This window comes from Malania oleifera, chromosome 11, assembly GCF_029873635.1.
Source record: "Malania oleifera isolate guangnan ecotype guangnan chromosome 11, ASM2987363v1, whole genome shotgun sequence".
Taxonomy (NCBI): domain Eukaryota; kingdom Viridiplantae; phylum Streptophyta; class Magnoliopsida; order Santalales; family Ximeniaceae; genus Malania; species Malania oleifera.
In genome coordinates this window covers 40,546,959-40,564,775 of record NC_080427.1, presented here as the reverse complement: position 1 = coordinate 40,564,775, position 17,817 = coordinate 40,546,959, and the positions used below count along the sequence as shown (strand labels likewise).

The following is a 17,817-nucleotide window of genomic DNA, read 5'->3' as shown; positions in this document are numbered from 1 at the left end:
TATTTGATAATTTATTTTTGAGTTTTTTTTTTTTTTTAACAAAAGATGGCGTTCTTGCTGGAACCAGGGGGGCGGCGAGAAAGACAAAAGGAATAGAAATCTTCAAACTCTGGAGAAGATAAGGAAGCGCGAGCGAGAAAACACCCTGTACATGAAGAGATATGAGGGATTAATCACCATTGATCAACATTTAGAAGATAATTGCGCCAATCCTGATGTCCTTCAGCCCATGGCAGGTGCCGATTACTATGGCATCTTCTTCGATCCATCCATCCATCTCTACGAAATGTTTCATTCCAAATTTGTCAAACCCATAAATAAGAAATAATATCAAAATGAACTATATTGAATTTATCGTCCCACATTTGTTTAAAATTTTATTTTCTTTATATATTGCGCAATCATAGAGGAATTTATTCAAGGAACAAAAAGAAAGTACAGAGAAGTTAAGCAAGCCACTTGAGAGCATTACTAGAAATACCGAAGCGCAGAGAGAGTGATTACAGCCCAAGACTACAGAGTCTCCTTCGCCCAAAATTACAACACGCTAATCAACCTGCGTACCTCCATCTCAATCCCCATGCATTTTCAGGCAACCTTCACACTCACTTTCCATCTACCTTATTATTAAACCAGAAAACATTCTTGTTCGGACATCCCTCGTCAGGCTCCACGTAGATACACTCCTTCACCTCCCTCCACAGCGCCTTCAGTATCGGAGTTCTGTCGGACTGGTAGTACTCTCCGAGCACCGGCTTGATCGCCCTCGTCGCCTCCTCAGCGTGGTAATGCGGAATCGACGACAACAGGTGGTGGAGCACGTGCGTGTCCGCTATGTGATGAAATACCTTGTTCAGAACTCCATAGTCTCTGTCCACCGTCGACAACGCCCCCTGGAGCCAGTCCCACTCCGACAAGTTGTAGTGCGGCAGCGACGGGTGCGTGTGGTGCAGGTAAATTATCAGCACGACGGTCGCGTGCATCACCAGCATCGGCGCCACGAACGCCGCAAAAAACCAAGAGAACCCCGTCGCCTCCGCCACGCGCCACCACGCGTACGCGCTGGCGAGGACGCCGGCGTCGGAGAGGAAGATGAGGGTGCGATCGCGGTCGGCGTACATGGGGCTGTAGGGGTCGAAGTGGCAGGCCAACCGTCGTAGTACCGGCGCCCGTTATGTTCACGCTAGGTAGAGGGGCCAGCCGGCGAGACCGCCCGAGGACAATCAGACCCGACCGGAGGGTGGTTTGAAGTGACGGTAGTACGCCAGGGATGTCGGATTTGAACTTGGGACCGAAGGACTCGTCCTTCTCGAGGAGGGCGATGTTGGCGTTTGGAGTCGGTGGCTAGCTTCCAGGAGAAGTAAGGGGACGAGTAGGGGAGTGGATGACGACGACGACGTCGTCTATCCACTCGTACTCGCTGAGCGTGTGACCGCACTCGTGGGGCCAGGCACCAGTAGCCGACGATGACGCAGCCCTTGAGGATTCCAAAGGGGGCCAGGATAGGGCCGCCGCACCCGGGGAGGAGTGGAAGTATGAGTGGAAGACGTAGGCGAGGAGGCATAGGACGGGGCGAGGTCAGAGACTGACGTTCGTAGAATGATCGGATAAGGGAGCGCTTGAAGCAAGTTGGCGCCTGGATTGTCCTTTCTTTGATTTGGCTCAGCGTGAATGGGGGCTTTGAGTGGGGCACTCGCCGGTAAACGTCGGAGTCGGCGTCGGAGTTCTGGGGCTTGGAAGTGCCCGACATTTGGCCGCCGGCGCCCATTTTTGCTGGCTAACCTATGGAGAGAGAGAAAAAAAAATAAAATATGATGATATTAGAATTATTTTAAAAAATTAAAATAATATTAGAATATTTTTAGATGTTATCTAGAAAAACCTGTAATATTGCTAAGGTCTGTATTTTTTTATTTAAATTTTTATAAAATTAAAATTATAAAAAATTACGTTTATGAGTCATTATACATTAAATTAGTTACATAAAATCGAAATACAACGTAGAATTTATAAGTAGAATTGTGTAGTATTATCAAAACTAATTATGAAAAAAGTCAACAAATTGGTTATCTGGATAATAATAATCATTCTGCATCGGTGTTGTTAACACCAAATTTTATCAATTAACAAATTAAATTACGACGTATGTAAAGATTAATAATATTTATAATTTGAAAATTACACTTATTATACAGTCACATTCAAAGAATATTAACGAATTATATTCTCTCTTAATACTTTTAAAAAAAAACTAAAGAATAGAATATTTTTTAAGGGACGGGAAGTTTGGGTTTTGGATGGAGCGGGTTGTAAGATTAACAAAATAGATAAAAATCCATTAATCTGAACTAAAACCAACCCGCTTAAACTTTATTAGTCAAGATCTAATAATCCCACACTCTCAACTCTTGCAATACTATTTATCAAAACTCTTAACTCAAATACTCATTTTTTCTTGTGATCAAAATAAAAGTCTTTAAATTTATATTTTGAAAAATAAAAATAAAAATAAAAATTTATAATATTGTGACTAGTTATTAATGCTTAATATATAATCAAATTATAATTTAAAAAATAGCTTTAGTTATTGAGTTACAAAATAAAATATTTATAATAAAAAAAATTATATTAGAGATGAGAATGACGAATTATCCTATCCGAACCGTCATAAATTCACAACTTAAATAAATTGAATATGAATGATAATATTTTTCACCCGATAATTCGTGTAATCTACACGTGAATTATTCAACCTTATCCACTTTGCCAGTACTAAGTGGTTGCCCTTGGAGTGATGTAGGGCTACTAAAAAATATTAATAACTAAAAATAATTGAACACTGCATGAATCCTCCTGTGGGAGGCCATGATCACGATTTGAAAAAGACATATCCAATCCTTACTTTATTATATTCAGCATACCCAAACAGGTTTTAGATGTTCATAAAATTATAAAAGAAGAAAAAGTGTTTGAAAATTATAATTAAAAAAAATAATATAATTTTAAACTATATATTACTTAAATTCATATAAATATGAATTGAAAACTTGGAAGTTATGTTCTATCAAACTTGGGTATTTAAAAAGCAAATCATAATAAGAGTAGTGAAAGCAGAGACATAAAATACCCAAGAGGGAAATTGGAGGGTGATGTGCTCTGCGTGGATCCCCTCTTTCCTCTGCTTCTCCCCGCTGCGATTTACTCTAATTTGCAGTCCTCCTTCCTCTCTCTTTTAAAGCCACGATTTTGCAATTCCCAAATTACCCAGGCGGACTCCGGAGTCCAGCGGGGCCCGCCGTTCTTCCCCGGAGGAAGGGTGAGGGATATTATTATGCCTGACACACAGCAGGCATCACTATACATGGTGCAGCGCCGGCCATTTTGACCAATTGAGCCGGCCCCTCCACGGCTAGGAAGACTAAGAAGAGGAGAGGGGCCTGCGTAAGTACGCGTGGCAAAACGGTTCACGGGCCGAGTCCAGACAGACTGTAAATTTGTCCGATCATAAAGGGAACGGATCGTAAACGGGTTAAACCCGTAACTCGACTCGAACCTACGTTGACCCAATTTATAAATGGGCGGGGTGTAACGACGCAATAATCAAATATATGTAATAATAAATTTAAATAAAATTTAATAAAAATTTAATATAATCAAATTTACTTACCTTATCTTAATATTGAGAAATGATCACACTAAATTTTTAGCTCCATAAAGGTGAAATGGATAAGAGTAGAAAAATAAAAATTTTATGTATAATTAAAATTTTCATAACGCTACTCAAAATTTTCTCACTCTTCTTCTCTCCTTAAATTCTCACGTAAGTGAGGCTGTGGTATTGAAATAAGAGAGCCTCCAATTTATAGGCAGTGGGAAGGGTTGTTCGTAATAAATACAGAGGAAAAGAAAAGGGAGAGGAAGAAAGAGAGAACGATCAAATAATGGGGGCGGCGGCTATGGGAAGAAGGAAAGAGAGGACAAAAGAAAGAAAGACGGGGAAGAGAAAAAAGTGAATGGATGATGAGAAAGGGTTTTGTCTCCCCATCCAATTATTATTATGTGATAGAGGAGAGGGAGAGGGAGAGGGAGAGGGAGTGGGTGATAGGAATTAGGAAGGGGTTTTGTCCCCTTTCAATTATTATTATTATTATTATTAAATTATATCTTATTATTTATTATTAAAGAAAAAACAAGTTTAAATATAAGATCCATATGGGCCCCACATAACTTTGAGACTCATGTGGGCCTTACAAAACTCCAATATGCCTCACACAGATTCATGGGACCCATATGCACTGGACGTAGGAAAGATCACGAGGCGGCTTAAACTATTATATAATAATTATATATTTGCATGCAGGTTGGAATGTGTATAGTGATGTGTGGGATGACCACCAATATTACGAAATTTATGAAGTGTACACTTATATTATTATTTTATCATATATTTCTACAATGTAAGTCAGTCAAAAATATTATTTTATATATATGTACTTATATATGTACACAAATTGTGTCTACTCTGTTTATCTTATGAAATTTCACTTTGATCAGACCGACTTCTATGGAGCGACTGAACCTCAATAGTCTATGAGCAATCACTTAAACAAAATTTTTCTTAAGCATCAAGCATAGAATCAATGGTCTCAATAGAAAAACACTTTCGTATTGATACTAACTTAATGACCATCTTTATTATTATTATTATTATTATTATGCTCTACTCATATATATATATATATATATATATATATATATATATATATATATTTGGGGTCATCACACAGGGTCATGGGTTGACCTGTTTATAAACGGGTTAACTTGCATAAACCCAACCCCGTTTTAAATGGATAGATCACAAGTTACCCGTCGATTTTCAACCCGTCTTGCCACTCCTATCCACAAGTCGTCGAGAATGGTGAACATTAGTTATTTTTTTTAATGCTTCATAATTCAACAACAACAATAATAAAATAAAGATTTTAAGTTTCGCTAGGTAGGTCGGTTATATAAATTATTTTTCGTAAATTTATGCAATTATGAATTATTATTTTTTGACAAATTTGGGGTTGTTAAATCCTTATTCATTATATCATTTCAAGTTATTTTAGGTCTACTACTATCCCTGCAGTAACTAACTCGTTCTTCCTCGCTGGGGTACTATGTAGTTTACGTTGTAAGTGCCCAAATCATCTGAGTCATTCCTCCCTAAGTGATAAAATATTGATAAACCAATCCGGTATTTTCATAATAATATTAATCTGTACTTAATATATATATTACATACATTTTTTTTTTAATTTAAGTGCGCTAGCATTAAGCTTTCTAGCTTTTGAAATTTGTGAGCTGTCACACCTAGTGTTATTAATACTCACAGCGACAAACTCGTAATTTTTCCTATTTAATTTTGAAAAAACCAGAATGTAATAATAAATTGTTATTGAGCAACTTTTAATACTTTATAAAATTACGAGTTCATAGCCAAATAGGCGGCGTACGCCAACTTTAAAAGACAAAATTAAGCATTTATTAGATTGTGAATTAAGTTTGAATAAAATATCTCCTCTAGGCTTAGAAATCATGCCTGATATTTTTATTAGGGCATCACCTATAAAATATTTCATCATGTTACTTGGAAGTCAAAAAATCTACCACGGGTTCAATAATGGTGGTAATGACACCCCGCGGAGCTGGTTCAGGTGGTAAGGGCAGACCCAGATGTGCCTGTGACCCAGGTAAGCGTCCTGGATTCGATTCCTGCTTTGTTGAGCAAATCCTGATTTACCTCTCTGTAGGGCCTTGGGGCGGGAACTGTGGGGCGTGGGATTAGTCTTCGTTGTAGTGCATCCTAGGGCTTGCTCTGGTAGATGCCGGCGAAGGACGCCCGGCGTTACTCAAAAAAACAAAGAAAAAATGGTGGTAATGACTACAAAGGTACAAACTGTACGTGGGTCATTCACAAATAATAAAACAAACAACCATTACCCCCCAATTGCTTGGCAAGGACTTCAACTATTTCCAAGCACAGTATACCCCAGAAAAATCACATGTGTGATGAATAAGCAAGAAGTAAGATTGGAATCTTTTTTCCTTTTTTTTTTCAAGCAAAATATTGGAATTTTATTATATTCTAAATAAGGTAGTGCGAACAAATTTCATTTTCAGTGGCTTAGTGATACAAAGTGGGAAAAATGAATAAATATGTTATTTTTAATACTCTCAATATAGTGGGTTAAGTGTACTTTATTTGTTAATTGAAGGACATTAGTTTGACCATGTAATTAACTGTTTCGGGCATGCGAAATGATATATTTTTTCTTTTTACCTTTAATTAAATTCAGATTGACTCGTGCTACTTATGGTATTTTAGGATTGATCGTGTTTTAGAGCCTGAAAATAAATTATCACAATGTCCGCAACTGAAGCCCAAATGCAAAAGGAATAATATGCAAATCAGTCGGGAGCCGCTGGGAGTGGTGTGTCCTTTATTTAATCGGAAATGCTGAAAATGAGGAGCTGTGCGCGGCAGTGTGTGGAGAAAAAAAGAAGCTGGGAATTAAAGAGGGATATACAGGGGGCTTTTCTCGGGGATACAATGAGGTTTTTCCAGGTGAATTAAAAGAGCAGCAGGGGTTTATACTGAGTGGAGAGAATTAAGCCAGGCTGGGCCCAAACAAAACAAGAGGAAGCTGGGATTTTGGGGTTATTCGGCCAGGATTGGTGGAAGATTGGATTCTTCGCAAGTGCAATCGCTAATCGGTTGTCAATGTAAACTTTTGTGGGGTCATTTTCAAGAAATTTCAGATACATTAGCACATTCGTGATCCATATACCATGACAAAAAGCTGAACTTACAACAACATACTCAACTTCACATAATGACAGCATTACGATGATTGCTTTTTCGATGACCATGTAAATGTTGTATCTCTCATGAAGAATGTTAATTCAATTGTGCTTTTTCGTTCATCAAGATCTCTTTCCCAATCGCTATCTGAATAGCCAATAAGTTTGCAATCACCTCTTGATGAATAAAATATACCATCAGTGATGGTACCTTTGACATAGCGGAGTATCCTCTTTGTGGCATTCAGATGGGATTGGTCAGGAGTCTCCATTCACTTACTGACAAGTCCAACTCCATAAAGTATGTATGGTTTGGTGCACGTCAAATATCTCAAACTTCCAACCAGACTCTTGAAATATGTGGGGTCAACATGTAATAACCCGGATAATTATTGGAATTAAATAATTAAGAAAAGAGAAGGGAAAATTTCACAAAAGGAATAGAGCCTCGTCGACGAACACAGAGCGTTTATCGATGAATCGTCTTCTTGGGATTGTCAACGTGGACGCATGTCTCGTTGACGAGAATTTACCGAGAGACTATTTTCATGCTCTGAATTTCGTCGACGAGGGTAGTGTGTTTGTCGACTAACTTGCATCTTGACCTCGTTGACGAAGTCAGGAGTATAAACAGTCAAGAATTCTTTTCTGCAAGGAATTTTGCATGTAGGTTGTCTCTCTCTCTCTCTCTCTCTCTCTCTCTCTCTCTCTCTCTCTCTCTCTCTCTCTCTAAAATCATCCCTTCCTTCTTCTCTCTTCGATTCCAACTACGTTCTTCGCCAGTTTGACGATCCGAGGCCACCACGTCACTCCTGTGAAGATTCTCTTCAAATCTGCTGGAGTGATTTGTTGGTTAGACCAACTTGGAAACCATCCTAAAACTTGGGTAAGTGAATTTTTAGGTATTTTCAGTATTATCAATATTATTTTAGGTCAGATTTTGTATACTATGAGAATATACTAGTGTTTTGTAGAATATACTTGCCACACCTCTCTGAATGCCACTCTCAATAATCGCAGCTCTATCTAGAACCTCTTTAAATGTCTGAGCCCTGAAACCAATCACCTGCTCAAACAGATTCTGCCTCAACCCTTCTTCAAACTTCCTAACCTTCTTCTCTTCATCAGGTGCTAGATGTGGAGCAAAATGCGACAACTCGACAAATCGAGCCGCGTACTGAGATACAGTCATCTGCCCCTGTACCAAATGCAGGAACTCTACTACCTTCACACTCCGAATGATAGCAGGGAAATACCACTCGAAGAACATATCCTTAAATCGATCCCACGTCACTGGAACTGGAATCAAACTCTGCTCCTTTATCAGACGCGCTGCTCTCCACCAGCGCTTCGCCTCCCCTGTCAGTTTAAAAGTAGCAAATGCTACCTTCTGCTCATCCGTACATGGAAGCACCGCCAACATCTCCTCGATATCCTGGACCTAATTCTCAGTTACATTTGGGTCATCTCCTCCAACAAAGGATGGGGGCTTCATACGTGTAAACTGCTCAATCGAACAGCCACGCTCCCCAAAACTCCTAGCCATTTCAGCCATCACCCACTGAGTGACACTATGCAGCACAACATCAGTATCTCCTTCACCTATGCTAGAAAGTCCTGACTTGTCCTCCCCAGCATTCGTGCCGCTGCTTCCTGGATCCATCCTGAAAACAAGAAACACACTTAAACACTTTATCTCTTATACGGACCTATCATGAGCCAACTCAAAATTAACTACCCTCCCTAACCTTAACTCAATATCCAGTACTGTCACCTAGACACACGGCCCGTCAATAGTTTACTATGGTTTTCCTGAATTCGTCACTCTAGGAAAAACATAGAAACCACTACGAAAATCCTGTACCCAGACACAGAACAAACCTTGAATCCTTTTCCTATACTCTGGTATTGCTTCTACTGCACTCTAAAGTCTAAAAAAACCTAGCAAACCTAGGCTCTGATACCAAACTGTAACGACCTGCTTAATTAAATGAGTTTTTTTTTATACATTAATATTTTACATGCTCAGATACCATACTAAGGAAAAACTCATTCATAAACCTATGCAGCAAGAAGCAGAAATCATACAAACATAACCATAACCATTATATACAATACCAGAGTTTCGAAATTTTTTCCAATATTTACAAATATAACTGTATTCCCAAAATATCCTCAACTGGTGAGAGCTATACAAAAACGTTCCCAAAAATGATACTCACTCTCTGATAGGGCACTACAGACGCCCCTCTATTTGTGAGCCTGATCTGCTCGCCTACTTAGATCACCTGAAAAATGTTTCAACACTGGGGTGAGCCAACGCTCAGTAAGAAGAAATATGCTACTACTAGTGTGTGACAAATGAGCTATTATATATCATGAAATCTGTTTTCATATAAACATGAATAACTGAATACGAAAGTACTGTACAAATAATAAAATACACCACCCCTTTTTCCCTATTGCTTAACATAATAGTATTATGGTTATAATTCAAAATAATTCTAGTGTACATAAGTAGGATCCCTGTTTCTGTAAATCAATACGTAAGTAATAGTAACTAAAAATGTTCCCTGTGGCTATCTGTGTCATGACATGCCCCTCATGACAAAATTGTGCGGCCCGTAGACTGGATTTCCCCTAGCTGGCCAACCAGGAATAAATCACTGAACTCCGTTAGTTGACCTGCCCACCTCAACTCATATCTGGATAGGGAGTCTAACCTCTTCAAGGACCTAGGTGGTCGACCTTACCACGTATTATCTAAATAGGTGGTTGCACTGATAAAGTAACATAATATCTGTAGCAACGGTACCGTGCTCTGTAGCTGCAAGTCCAACAGGGTCTGATATCATATAATATATTTCTATGCATATCTATCTGATTTACTATGATTATGAAGTAATTATAATAACCATGATGCTGCATAACGTACTGAAATCTGAATAATCATAACATGAAACTGCATATTCGTAATACTGGCATTCGTATAATCATGATAATAAAATCTGTAAAATCATGGTATTGAAGTTCACATAATCATAGTACTTAAACCAGTAAAATCATGGCACTGAAATTCATAAAAATCATGAAACTACAATTCGTAAAACATATCCCTGTACTACATACATATTCACAAGTCACACCATACTTTAATAAATAATTTTCATAAATAAATACATTGTATAATATTTAGAAATTTCCTAGCATAGCATATTTCTCTTACCTTAACTCTGAAAAACCCCTACTGTACTCTAACCCGATACCCGCAGGGTCTCCTATACAACATCCTGAAACAATATTTTTCAAAACTAAACATCAGTATTTTTCTACCTACATCATACTTTATAACTACCACAAGGCCAAAAGGAGACTAAAAGGTCTTACTCTGAATTTGGGATGAAATCCAACTTCGTTTTCTTGACGATCCGCTCTGGCAATCTTGCAGAGAACTCCGTCAGGAGCATCGTGGTAGCTTCGGATCATCGATCCAGCTACTGGTGGGGCAGAAAACGAAGAGAGAAGGGAGAGAGAATCGTAGGAGAGAGAGAGAGCGGCGAGAGAAATGAGAAATATCCCGATTTTCCTTCTTATATACTGTCAGATTCATCGATGAGACATGTCACCTCGTTGACGAGTCTTTCATAAAATTCGTCGACGAAGCCCTGTATTCGTCGACGAAATTCGGAGCAACCGGAAACCTCTCTCGGTATTTTCTCATCGACAAAGCCCTGTGTTCGTCGACGAAATCCTTAAGGCCTTCATCGACGAAACCCTATATTCGTCGATGAAGCTTGGCAATTTTCTAAAATTTTAATTATTTAATATTATCTCCAAAATGCAATATCGTCGACGAACGCGAAGTCTACGGCCTCCTTCTGTTTCTGTATCTATTTTCTCTCCCTTTTATTATTACTAAAATGCTATTATTCTTAGGGTCACTATAGGTGTCTCACCCCTGCTGTATGTACATATTTTTTGGTCTTTCGGGTAACTGGAGCTAACTTCTTGGTGTAGGGTTGTAGTGGTTGGTTTACCATAGATAGGGCTTGGGTAAGTGTTAGGACTTTTGTTCTCAGGTTGTCATTTTGAGGTATGGGTGATAACCAGGTTTATGTTTTGTACTATGGAGCTTGGACTCCTGTTGTATGGACTCTGGTATGATATTGTATTTATATATATAGAAAAACCTTCTTCCACTGTGTTTATGGTTGTATATGAATGTGTACAGGGTGCTTAGGAACCCCACGAGGTCGAATCCTCATTCACTGTCCTATATATTTGGTGATTTGTATGATACAGGTATAAGTTAGATTACTATTTCACCCCTAAGTCCCATTTCCGAGTTCGGGGCTTGACAAGAACCCTGATGGACCATAACAAAACACAGAGCATGATACCGTAGCTAATACAGTATAGATAGTGCAACCACACATCTCAGATAGAGTGTGGTGATGGCAGTCGATTGTGTCTCAGTGAAGAGTAGAGGAGCTCCCTGCCAGTTTGGATCAGGTTGAGCAGGTTAATCGTACTACAGACGAGTTATAGTTTGACTTAATCTAGTAGGCTAGCCATGGTTAAATCCAATCCACGGGCCGCACAACCCCAATTATGTAGGGTTAATTCATGATTACAATTATCCATCCAGGGAAGTTTTCACAGTTATATATATATATATATATATACATAGATTTACAAAAACATAAACTATGAAGTACAGCTAGAAGTATGTTCAAATAGAAAATGTTTATTTTAAATGGCATGGGTGTGGGTTATACTATGTGTTTGTATTAAATTGTTATTTCAGTTACAGATTAAATTAACAGTTATGTTATTTGTTTAAAACTCATTTGTCACACACTGGTATAACTTATTCCGTCTTACTGAAAGGTGTCTCACCTTAGGAATCTTAAACATTTCAGGTAATCTAAGTAGCCATACGGAGCGAGCTCTGAGATAATGGAGGTGTAGTTTTAGGAATACAGCATATGTGTTTATTTTGGGGTCTGGGGTTATGTTCAAAAATTCCTGGGGTTTCTGATGGATTTTTGGGAAGTTAGTATGTATATTTTAGAGACTCTATCACTCTTGATATAACTTGACACTTTTGTACTTTGAAGCACATTTGAGAACAAGGGTCACAAAGTCAAAGCCTCCAATGCTAGAATCTAAAGTCATTAGAAACCTTAATTGAAGCATACCATGTTGTTGTAGGTGAAGATAAAAAGTTCAACCTGCATCCAATTCTTGTTGTCGTCTTTTGGATTCAGTGGATGATAAAAAAATTATCCGTATGAGCCACTTCCAAATGTCGTAGACTTCCCAATAACTGTTCTTGCACGAAGCTTTACATCCATGCATGGATCTTCAATCATGTTCTTTATTTGGGAGACTGCCAGCATCACGTAGTTTTACAAGTCGACTAAATGCACCAGAACTGCACGGGAAAGTGAGATTCACCATGGCCCAGATTGCCGTCGTACGTAACTGGCTGTCGTTACTCTGCAAAAAATTGAGCATGGTAGATTAGGAGCCATTGCCTGCTTATGCAAGGATTTGGTGCATTACAGCTTCTTTTATGAAACTCGTTACCGGTTCCGACATTGCTGAGCACGTACGTACCCTGCACAGAAGTAAGAGTACAATCCACTGATAATAAGGGTGAATATACCATCCTTCCCAAGGAAAGGTAAAATTTGGGCATTATACAAGGGCTGGCTGGAAGGCTGAAATGACACGTTTTGACTTGAAAAAAATGTGAATATGATATAGTGGGAGTCGTCGAAGAAAAAGATCTTCGGAGGAAAGTCTCCGTACTAGAGCATGTCTCTGATTTTAACTCAGTTTTCAAGGCTCAAGTAAGAGATGAATCACCAATGGTAATGAAAATCCCCGGGCGCTGCTTTGGAAAGTAGCATGATTTTGGAGTCGGGATGATACCCAAATAGATTTTTGAATCTGTTTGGATACCTGACCAAATCCTAGTTTGAATCATGTATTGCTTTTCTCTTAAATTGCTCATTCAAATATACATGATTTTAGGTAGCGTTGGTTTTGTTGTGGATGCATCTTGGCCACTTAGGTGACTTGGAACACTAATGGGGCTAACTGGCATGTTTGTCTGGCACAGCGAGGTGATTCCTTGGCCATCTATGTCTCTATGGGAAGGTCTTACCTTTAGGTTTGGATTATTTGTAAGCTAAACTGCTTGTTTTAATTATTAGGGACGGTTCCATAAATCGTTACTAATACAAGACTATTAATGACGGTTGAATAAATTCGTCGTTAATAATAGGTTATTAGTAACAGTTCTCATAAATCGTCATATAGTTGACTTTTTCGAGTCAACAAATACATTATTAGTCACGGTTCCATAAAACGTTACTAATAGTAGCATATTAGTGACAGTTTCCATAAATTATCACTAATAGAGTTAAACAAATAATTTTTATATTTTTTAAATAAAAACATCATTAGTGATTATTTAGCAAATTTATTGCTAATTATAGGCTATTAGTAATGGTACTAACAAACCGTCACTAATATTATTGACTTTTTTCGAATGAACAAAAGTATTATTAGTGATAGTTAAATAAACCGTTACTAATAAAACAATATTAGTGATGGTTATTTAGCCGTCACTAATAAGTAGTTTTTAGTGACGCTTTCAATTCGTTACTAATACCCCAAAAAACGTTACTAATATTTTTTCGAGATAGTTTCCGTACGAAAAATTGGTTTCCCGCAATGGTTTGAGTGGGAAAATTGGGTTTTAGTGACAATTTCATTATCGTCACTAAAAGTTCTTTATTATTGACGGTATTTAAAAGTCGTCACTAAAAAGACATTTTTAGTGACGAAATTGAAACCGTCACTAATATTTTAATCACTAAAAATCGGATTTCTTGTAGGGAAATCTTAATTTTTTATGTATGTAAATTAAATAAATCATTATATAAAAGTGTACTTATCTCGATCTATACTATCAAGTTTCAAAAGTCCTACGCTTTGTACTTACAAACATTATTACAAAATTGGGACCTTAAGAAATAATAAATAAATAAATGAAAGCAAATTGAGGTCGAGCTGAGGTAGCTTAATTAGACACATCACTTACCATGCATTTGCTACCTAAGAATGGAACGTATTTAAGTAGAGTATAATGGAATTTATTACTTAATTTAATTATGCTTTCTATTCAAATTTTCATTAAATTCCTTTCTAACCTGGATTCTGTCCAACCAAACATTGATCTTAGGCTGCTAGATTGAAGCCCTAATGGCCCATAGGAAACTTACTCTCTCCTGTATCCCACTCCCTGAAACTTGGCCCACCTAGTTCAGTTAATTGGATTTTGCATGGATAAGGGTTCGTTTGGGTAGAGTGGAATCAAAACTGTGATCGAGCTAAATTAAATTTTTTTTTTTCAGATTAAATTTGAGTTAGTTGTAAACTAACATCATATTGTATTGTAAAATATGAAACATTAGTATATGTATAAATTAATTATGCAGCACATTACGCGATAAAAATAATAAATTTTAAATTATTTTGATAAATCAAGGGTGACAAAATTATTTATTTTTATTCATTTATTTCATATAAATATTTTAAAAATAAAAAATAATTGAATCTTGTATAATTTTTTGAAAAACTAAAATGAAAATGAATATTATGTTTGATAACTAAAAAGGGCCCTAAGCCATTTTCAAATTCAACCATCCCTCCTATAAATTATAATGTCCTTAATTTACAAGTTATTTTTAATTAAAATATTTTAAAATTAAGGGCGTGTAAGTAATTTACAAATCAATTTGATTTTAAAATTTTAAAAGTCTTTATATGGGTCTAATTAGTAATGTAGTATCTTGGGATTAAATTGTACATGGAGATATTGTTCTTTATTGCTATATTTGGAGTATGTATTTCATACTATTAATTTAGATAAATTTAAATATTTTTAATATTATATTTTATTCAAATTCAATATAAATTTAAATGAAAAATCTCTGCAATCTTACAATCCTCCTCAAGCGATTAAAACCATAAATAAGAAATAATATCAAAATGAATTATATTGAATTTATCATTCCATATTTGTTTAAAATTTTATTTTCTTTATTTATTGATCAGTCATGGAGGAATTTATTCAAGGAACAAAAAGAAAGTACAGAGAAGTCAAGCAAGCCACTTGAAAGCATTACTAGAAATACCGAAGCGGAGAGAGAGAGAGAGAGAGAGAGAGAGAGAGAGAGAGAGAGAGATTACAGCCCAAGAGTAGAACAGGGCAATCGATGGCATGTGAAATCAAACCAGTCCCTTTCTCTGAAATCATGAAGAGATCTGCTTCAGAGAAAGTCGAGTCATTTTATTTTATTTCCATTGAAGAACTCTACACCACGATGACTGGTTTGCAATTTCTTTATTTCTCAACAATTAGCTACCATTCACTGATTCAGCGAATTTGTTTGAAATAAAATTAGACGTACACATTCTCCTTCACCCAATATTACAACACGCTAATCAACCTGCGTACCTCCATTTCAATCCCCTCATGCACTCTTCACACTCACTTTCCATCTACCTTATTATTAAACCAGAAAACATTCTTGTTCGGAGATCCCTCGTCGGGCTCCACGTAGATACACTCCCTCACCTCCCTCCACAGCGCCTTCAGTATCGGAGTTCTGTCGGACTGGTAGTACACTCCGAGCACCGGCTCGATCGCCCTCGTCGCCTCCTCCGCGTGGTAATGCGGAATCGACGAGAACAGGTGGTGGAGCACGTGCGTGTCAGCTATGTGATGAAACACTTTGTTCAGAACTCCGTAGTCTCTGTCCACCGTCGACAGCGCCCCCCGGAGCCAGTCCCACTCAGACGAGTTGTAGTGCGGCAGCGACGGGTGCGTGTGGTGCAGGTAAATGATGACCACGATGGTCGCGTTCACCACCATCATCGGCGCTACGAACGCCTTGAGAAACCATGAGAACCCCATCGCCGCCGCCACGCGCCACCACGCGTACGCGCTGGCGAGGACACCGGCGTCGGAGAGGAAGATGAGGGTGCGCTCGCGGTCGGTGTACATGGGGCTGTAAGGGTCGAAGTGGCAGGCCAACCGGTCGTAGGACCGGCCGGTGAGGTTGCAAGCGAGATAGAGGGGCCAGCCGGCGAGACCCGAACCGAGGAGAATCAGGACCCGACCCGGAGGGTGGTTGAAGTAGCTGTAGTACCAGGGGATGTCGGATTTAAATTTGGGGACGAAGGACTCGTCCTTCTCTAGGAGACCGGCGTTGGAGTGGTGGATGCGGTGGCTGATCTTCCAGGAGAAGTAAGGGACGAGGATGGAAGAGTGGATGAGTAAGCCGACGACGTCGTCTAGCCACTTGTACTCGCTGAAGGCGTGGTGGCCGCACTCGTGGGCGAGGCACCAGTAGCCGACGAGGAAGAAGCCCTGGACGAGCCAGACGGCGGGCCAGGCGAGGGCGGCGGCCGCCCGGGGGAGGCGGTGGAAGTAGTGAGTGGAGACGTAGGCGAGGAGGCAGACGACGGCGAGGTCGGAGACGACGTAGGAGAAGGAGCGGATGAGGGAGCGCTTGAAGCAGTGCGGCGGGATGGCCTTCTTGATTTGGCTCAGCGTGAACGGCGGCTTTGAGTGGGGCACTCGCTGGTGAACGTCGTAGTCGGCGTGGGAGTTCTTGGGTTTGGGAGGGAGGGACATCTGGCCGCCGCCGCCCATTTTTGTGGACTAAACTATTATGAGAGAAAAAAATTTAAAAAAAAAAAAACCTGTTAGAAATTTATTAAAAAGGAAATATCTCTCATTAATCTATTTAAAAAATAAAAATAAAATGTTTTTTTAATGGATCGAAGTATGGGTTTAGCATATCTACTCTCAGATGAGAGTGATGTCGGGCTACTCCCACATAGCTCCTTAAAATAAATATATAGATATTCACTCAACTATATTAATAAATATTTAATTTTTTACATTTTTTCCCGTGCAAGTAGTGGGTTACGGCAAATTTAAAATGTAACTTGAAAGCATTAGAAGATATAAACTAATACATTCAAAGGATGTCAACAAAGAATTTCTTCTAAACATATAGGTCCGTTCATAGCCTATGTGAAAGAAAATAAAAATATATGAAAAAAAATAAAAGCACAGAATCATATATTATAAAAATATGAAGGTTTTTATTATATTGTATCAACAGTATATAAAATATATTTTTAACTCATATTCAAAAAAATTTAATTTCACCTGAATGCTTGGTGCATAATTCAAAAAAAAATTAAAATTAATACTTATTAATGTAAGGGTTTTTATTTCCTCATAAATTGACAAGCCCAATAAAGATCATTCTTATATATATAATTTCATATTTTTTTAATAACCCTTGTTTCTGTGCCTTCATGAAAGCCAATCTAAAAGAAGTTCATTATTTTTTGCATAAATTATTTCACTATCAAATCAAAAATAGTAGGAAAAAAATAATGATATCAAACCAGAAAATGATGATTTCATAATTCTCATCACTAGTCATTGAAAAAAAATTATTTTAATAAAATTCATTTTAAAAAAAAATAAAAAATAAAAGCTAATGGAGATTAGAGAAAGAAAATATATATAATACCCAGAAGGGAAATTGGAGATGATGAGCTGAGCTGCCTCTCCCCTGTTTCCTCTGCTTCTGCGATTTATGGTGCTCCTTCCTCTCCCCTGCCCTCCTATTTAAAGCCGCAATTTTGATATTCCCAAATTACCCCTCCACCCACGTACCCAACGGTGGGCCACCGGAGGTGGAGCGACGAGGAAAAGACATAGTTATGCTTGCCACGCGGCAAGCAGCAATTAGTGGAGCGCCGGCCATTTCTGACCGTGGTATTCCACAAGTGGTCTTGGCCTCGAAGACCTAGACCTTGGATACTTTTATTAAAACTATGGAGCATGTGTACAGCACGTGCAAGGCA

At 38.3% G+C, this 17,817-nt stretch overlaps 1 protein-coding gene and 1 pseudogene across 2 annotated transcripts; both read right to left on the bottom strand.

Moving 5' to 3' along the window:
• Positions 1-364: 364 nt before the first annotated feature.
• LOC131167707 (delta(12)-fatty-acid desaturase FAD2-like) lies at positions 365-3,888 on the bottom strand (annotated as a pseudogene).
• An 11,260-nt stretch (positions 3,889-15,148) lies between these two features.
• LOC131167706 (delta(12)-fatty-acid desaturase FAD2-like) lies at positions 15,149-17,557 on the bottom strand. Of its 2 annotated transcripts, none has more exons than XM_058126545.1 (2): positions 17,481-17,557; positions 15,149-16,596 (listed from the first exon to the last, which is right to left on the bottom strand). In XM_058126545.1, the coding sequence occupies exon 2, from the start codon at positions 16,580-16,582 to the stop codon at positions 15,416-15,418; it is 1,167 nt and encodes a 388-aa protein (XP_057982528.1). In that variant the 5' UTR covers positions 16,583-16,596; positions 17,481-17,557; the 3' UTR covers positions 15,149-15,415. The 2 variants fall into 2 exon arrangements, with proteins under 2 accessions (XP_057982528.1, XP_057982529.1); XM_058126546.1 differs by having other exon boundaries at positions 15,149-16,591; positions 17,481-17,550.
• Between the last annotated feature and the right edge of the window lie 260 nt (positions 17,558-17,817).

Coding starts and splice junctions, on each gene's coding strand:
- LOC131167706 (XM_058126545.1), bottom strand. CDS start 16,582: ATGGGCGGCGGCGGCCAGATGTCCCTCCCTCCCAAACCCAAGAACTCC.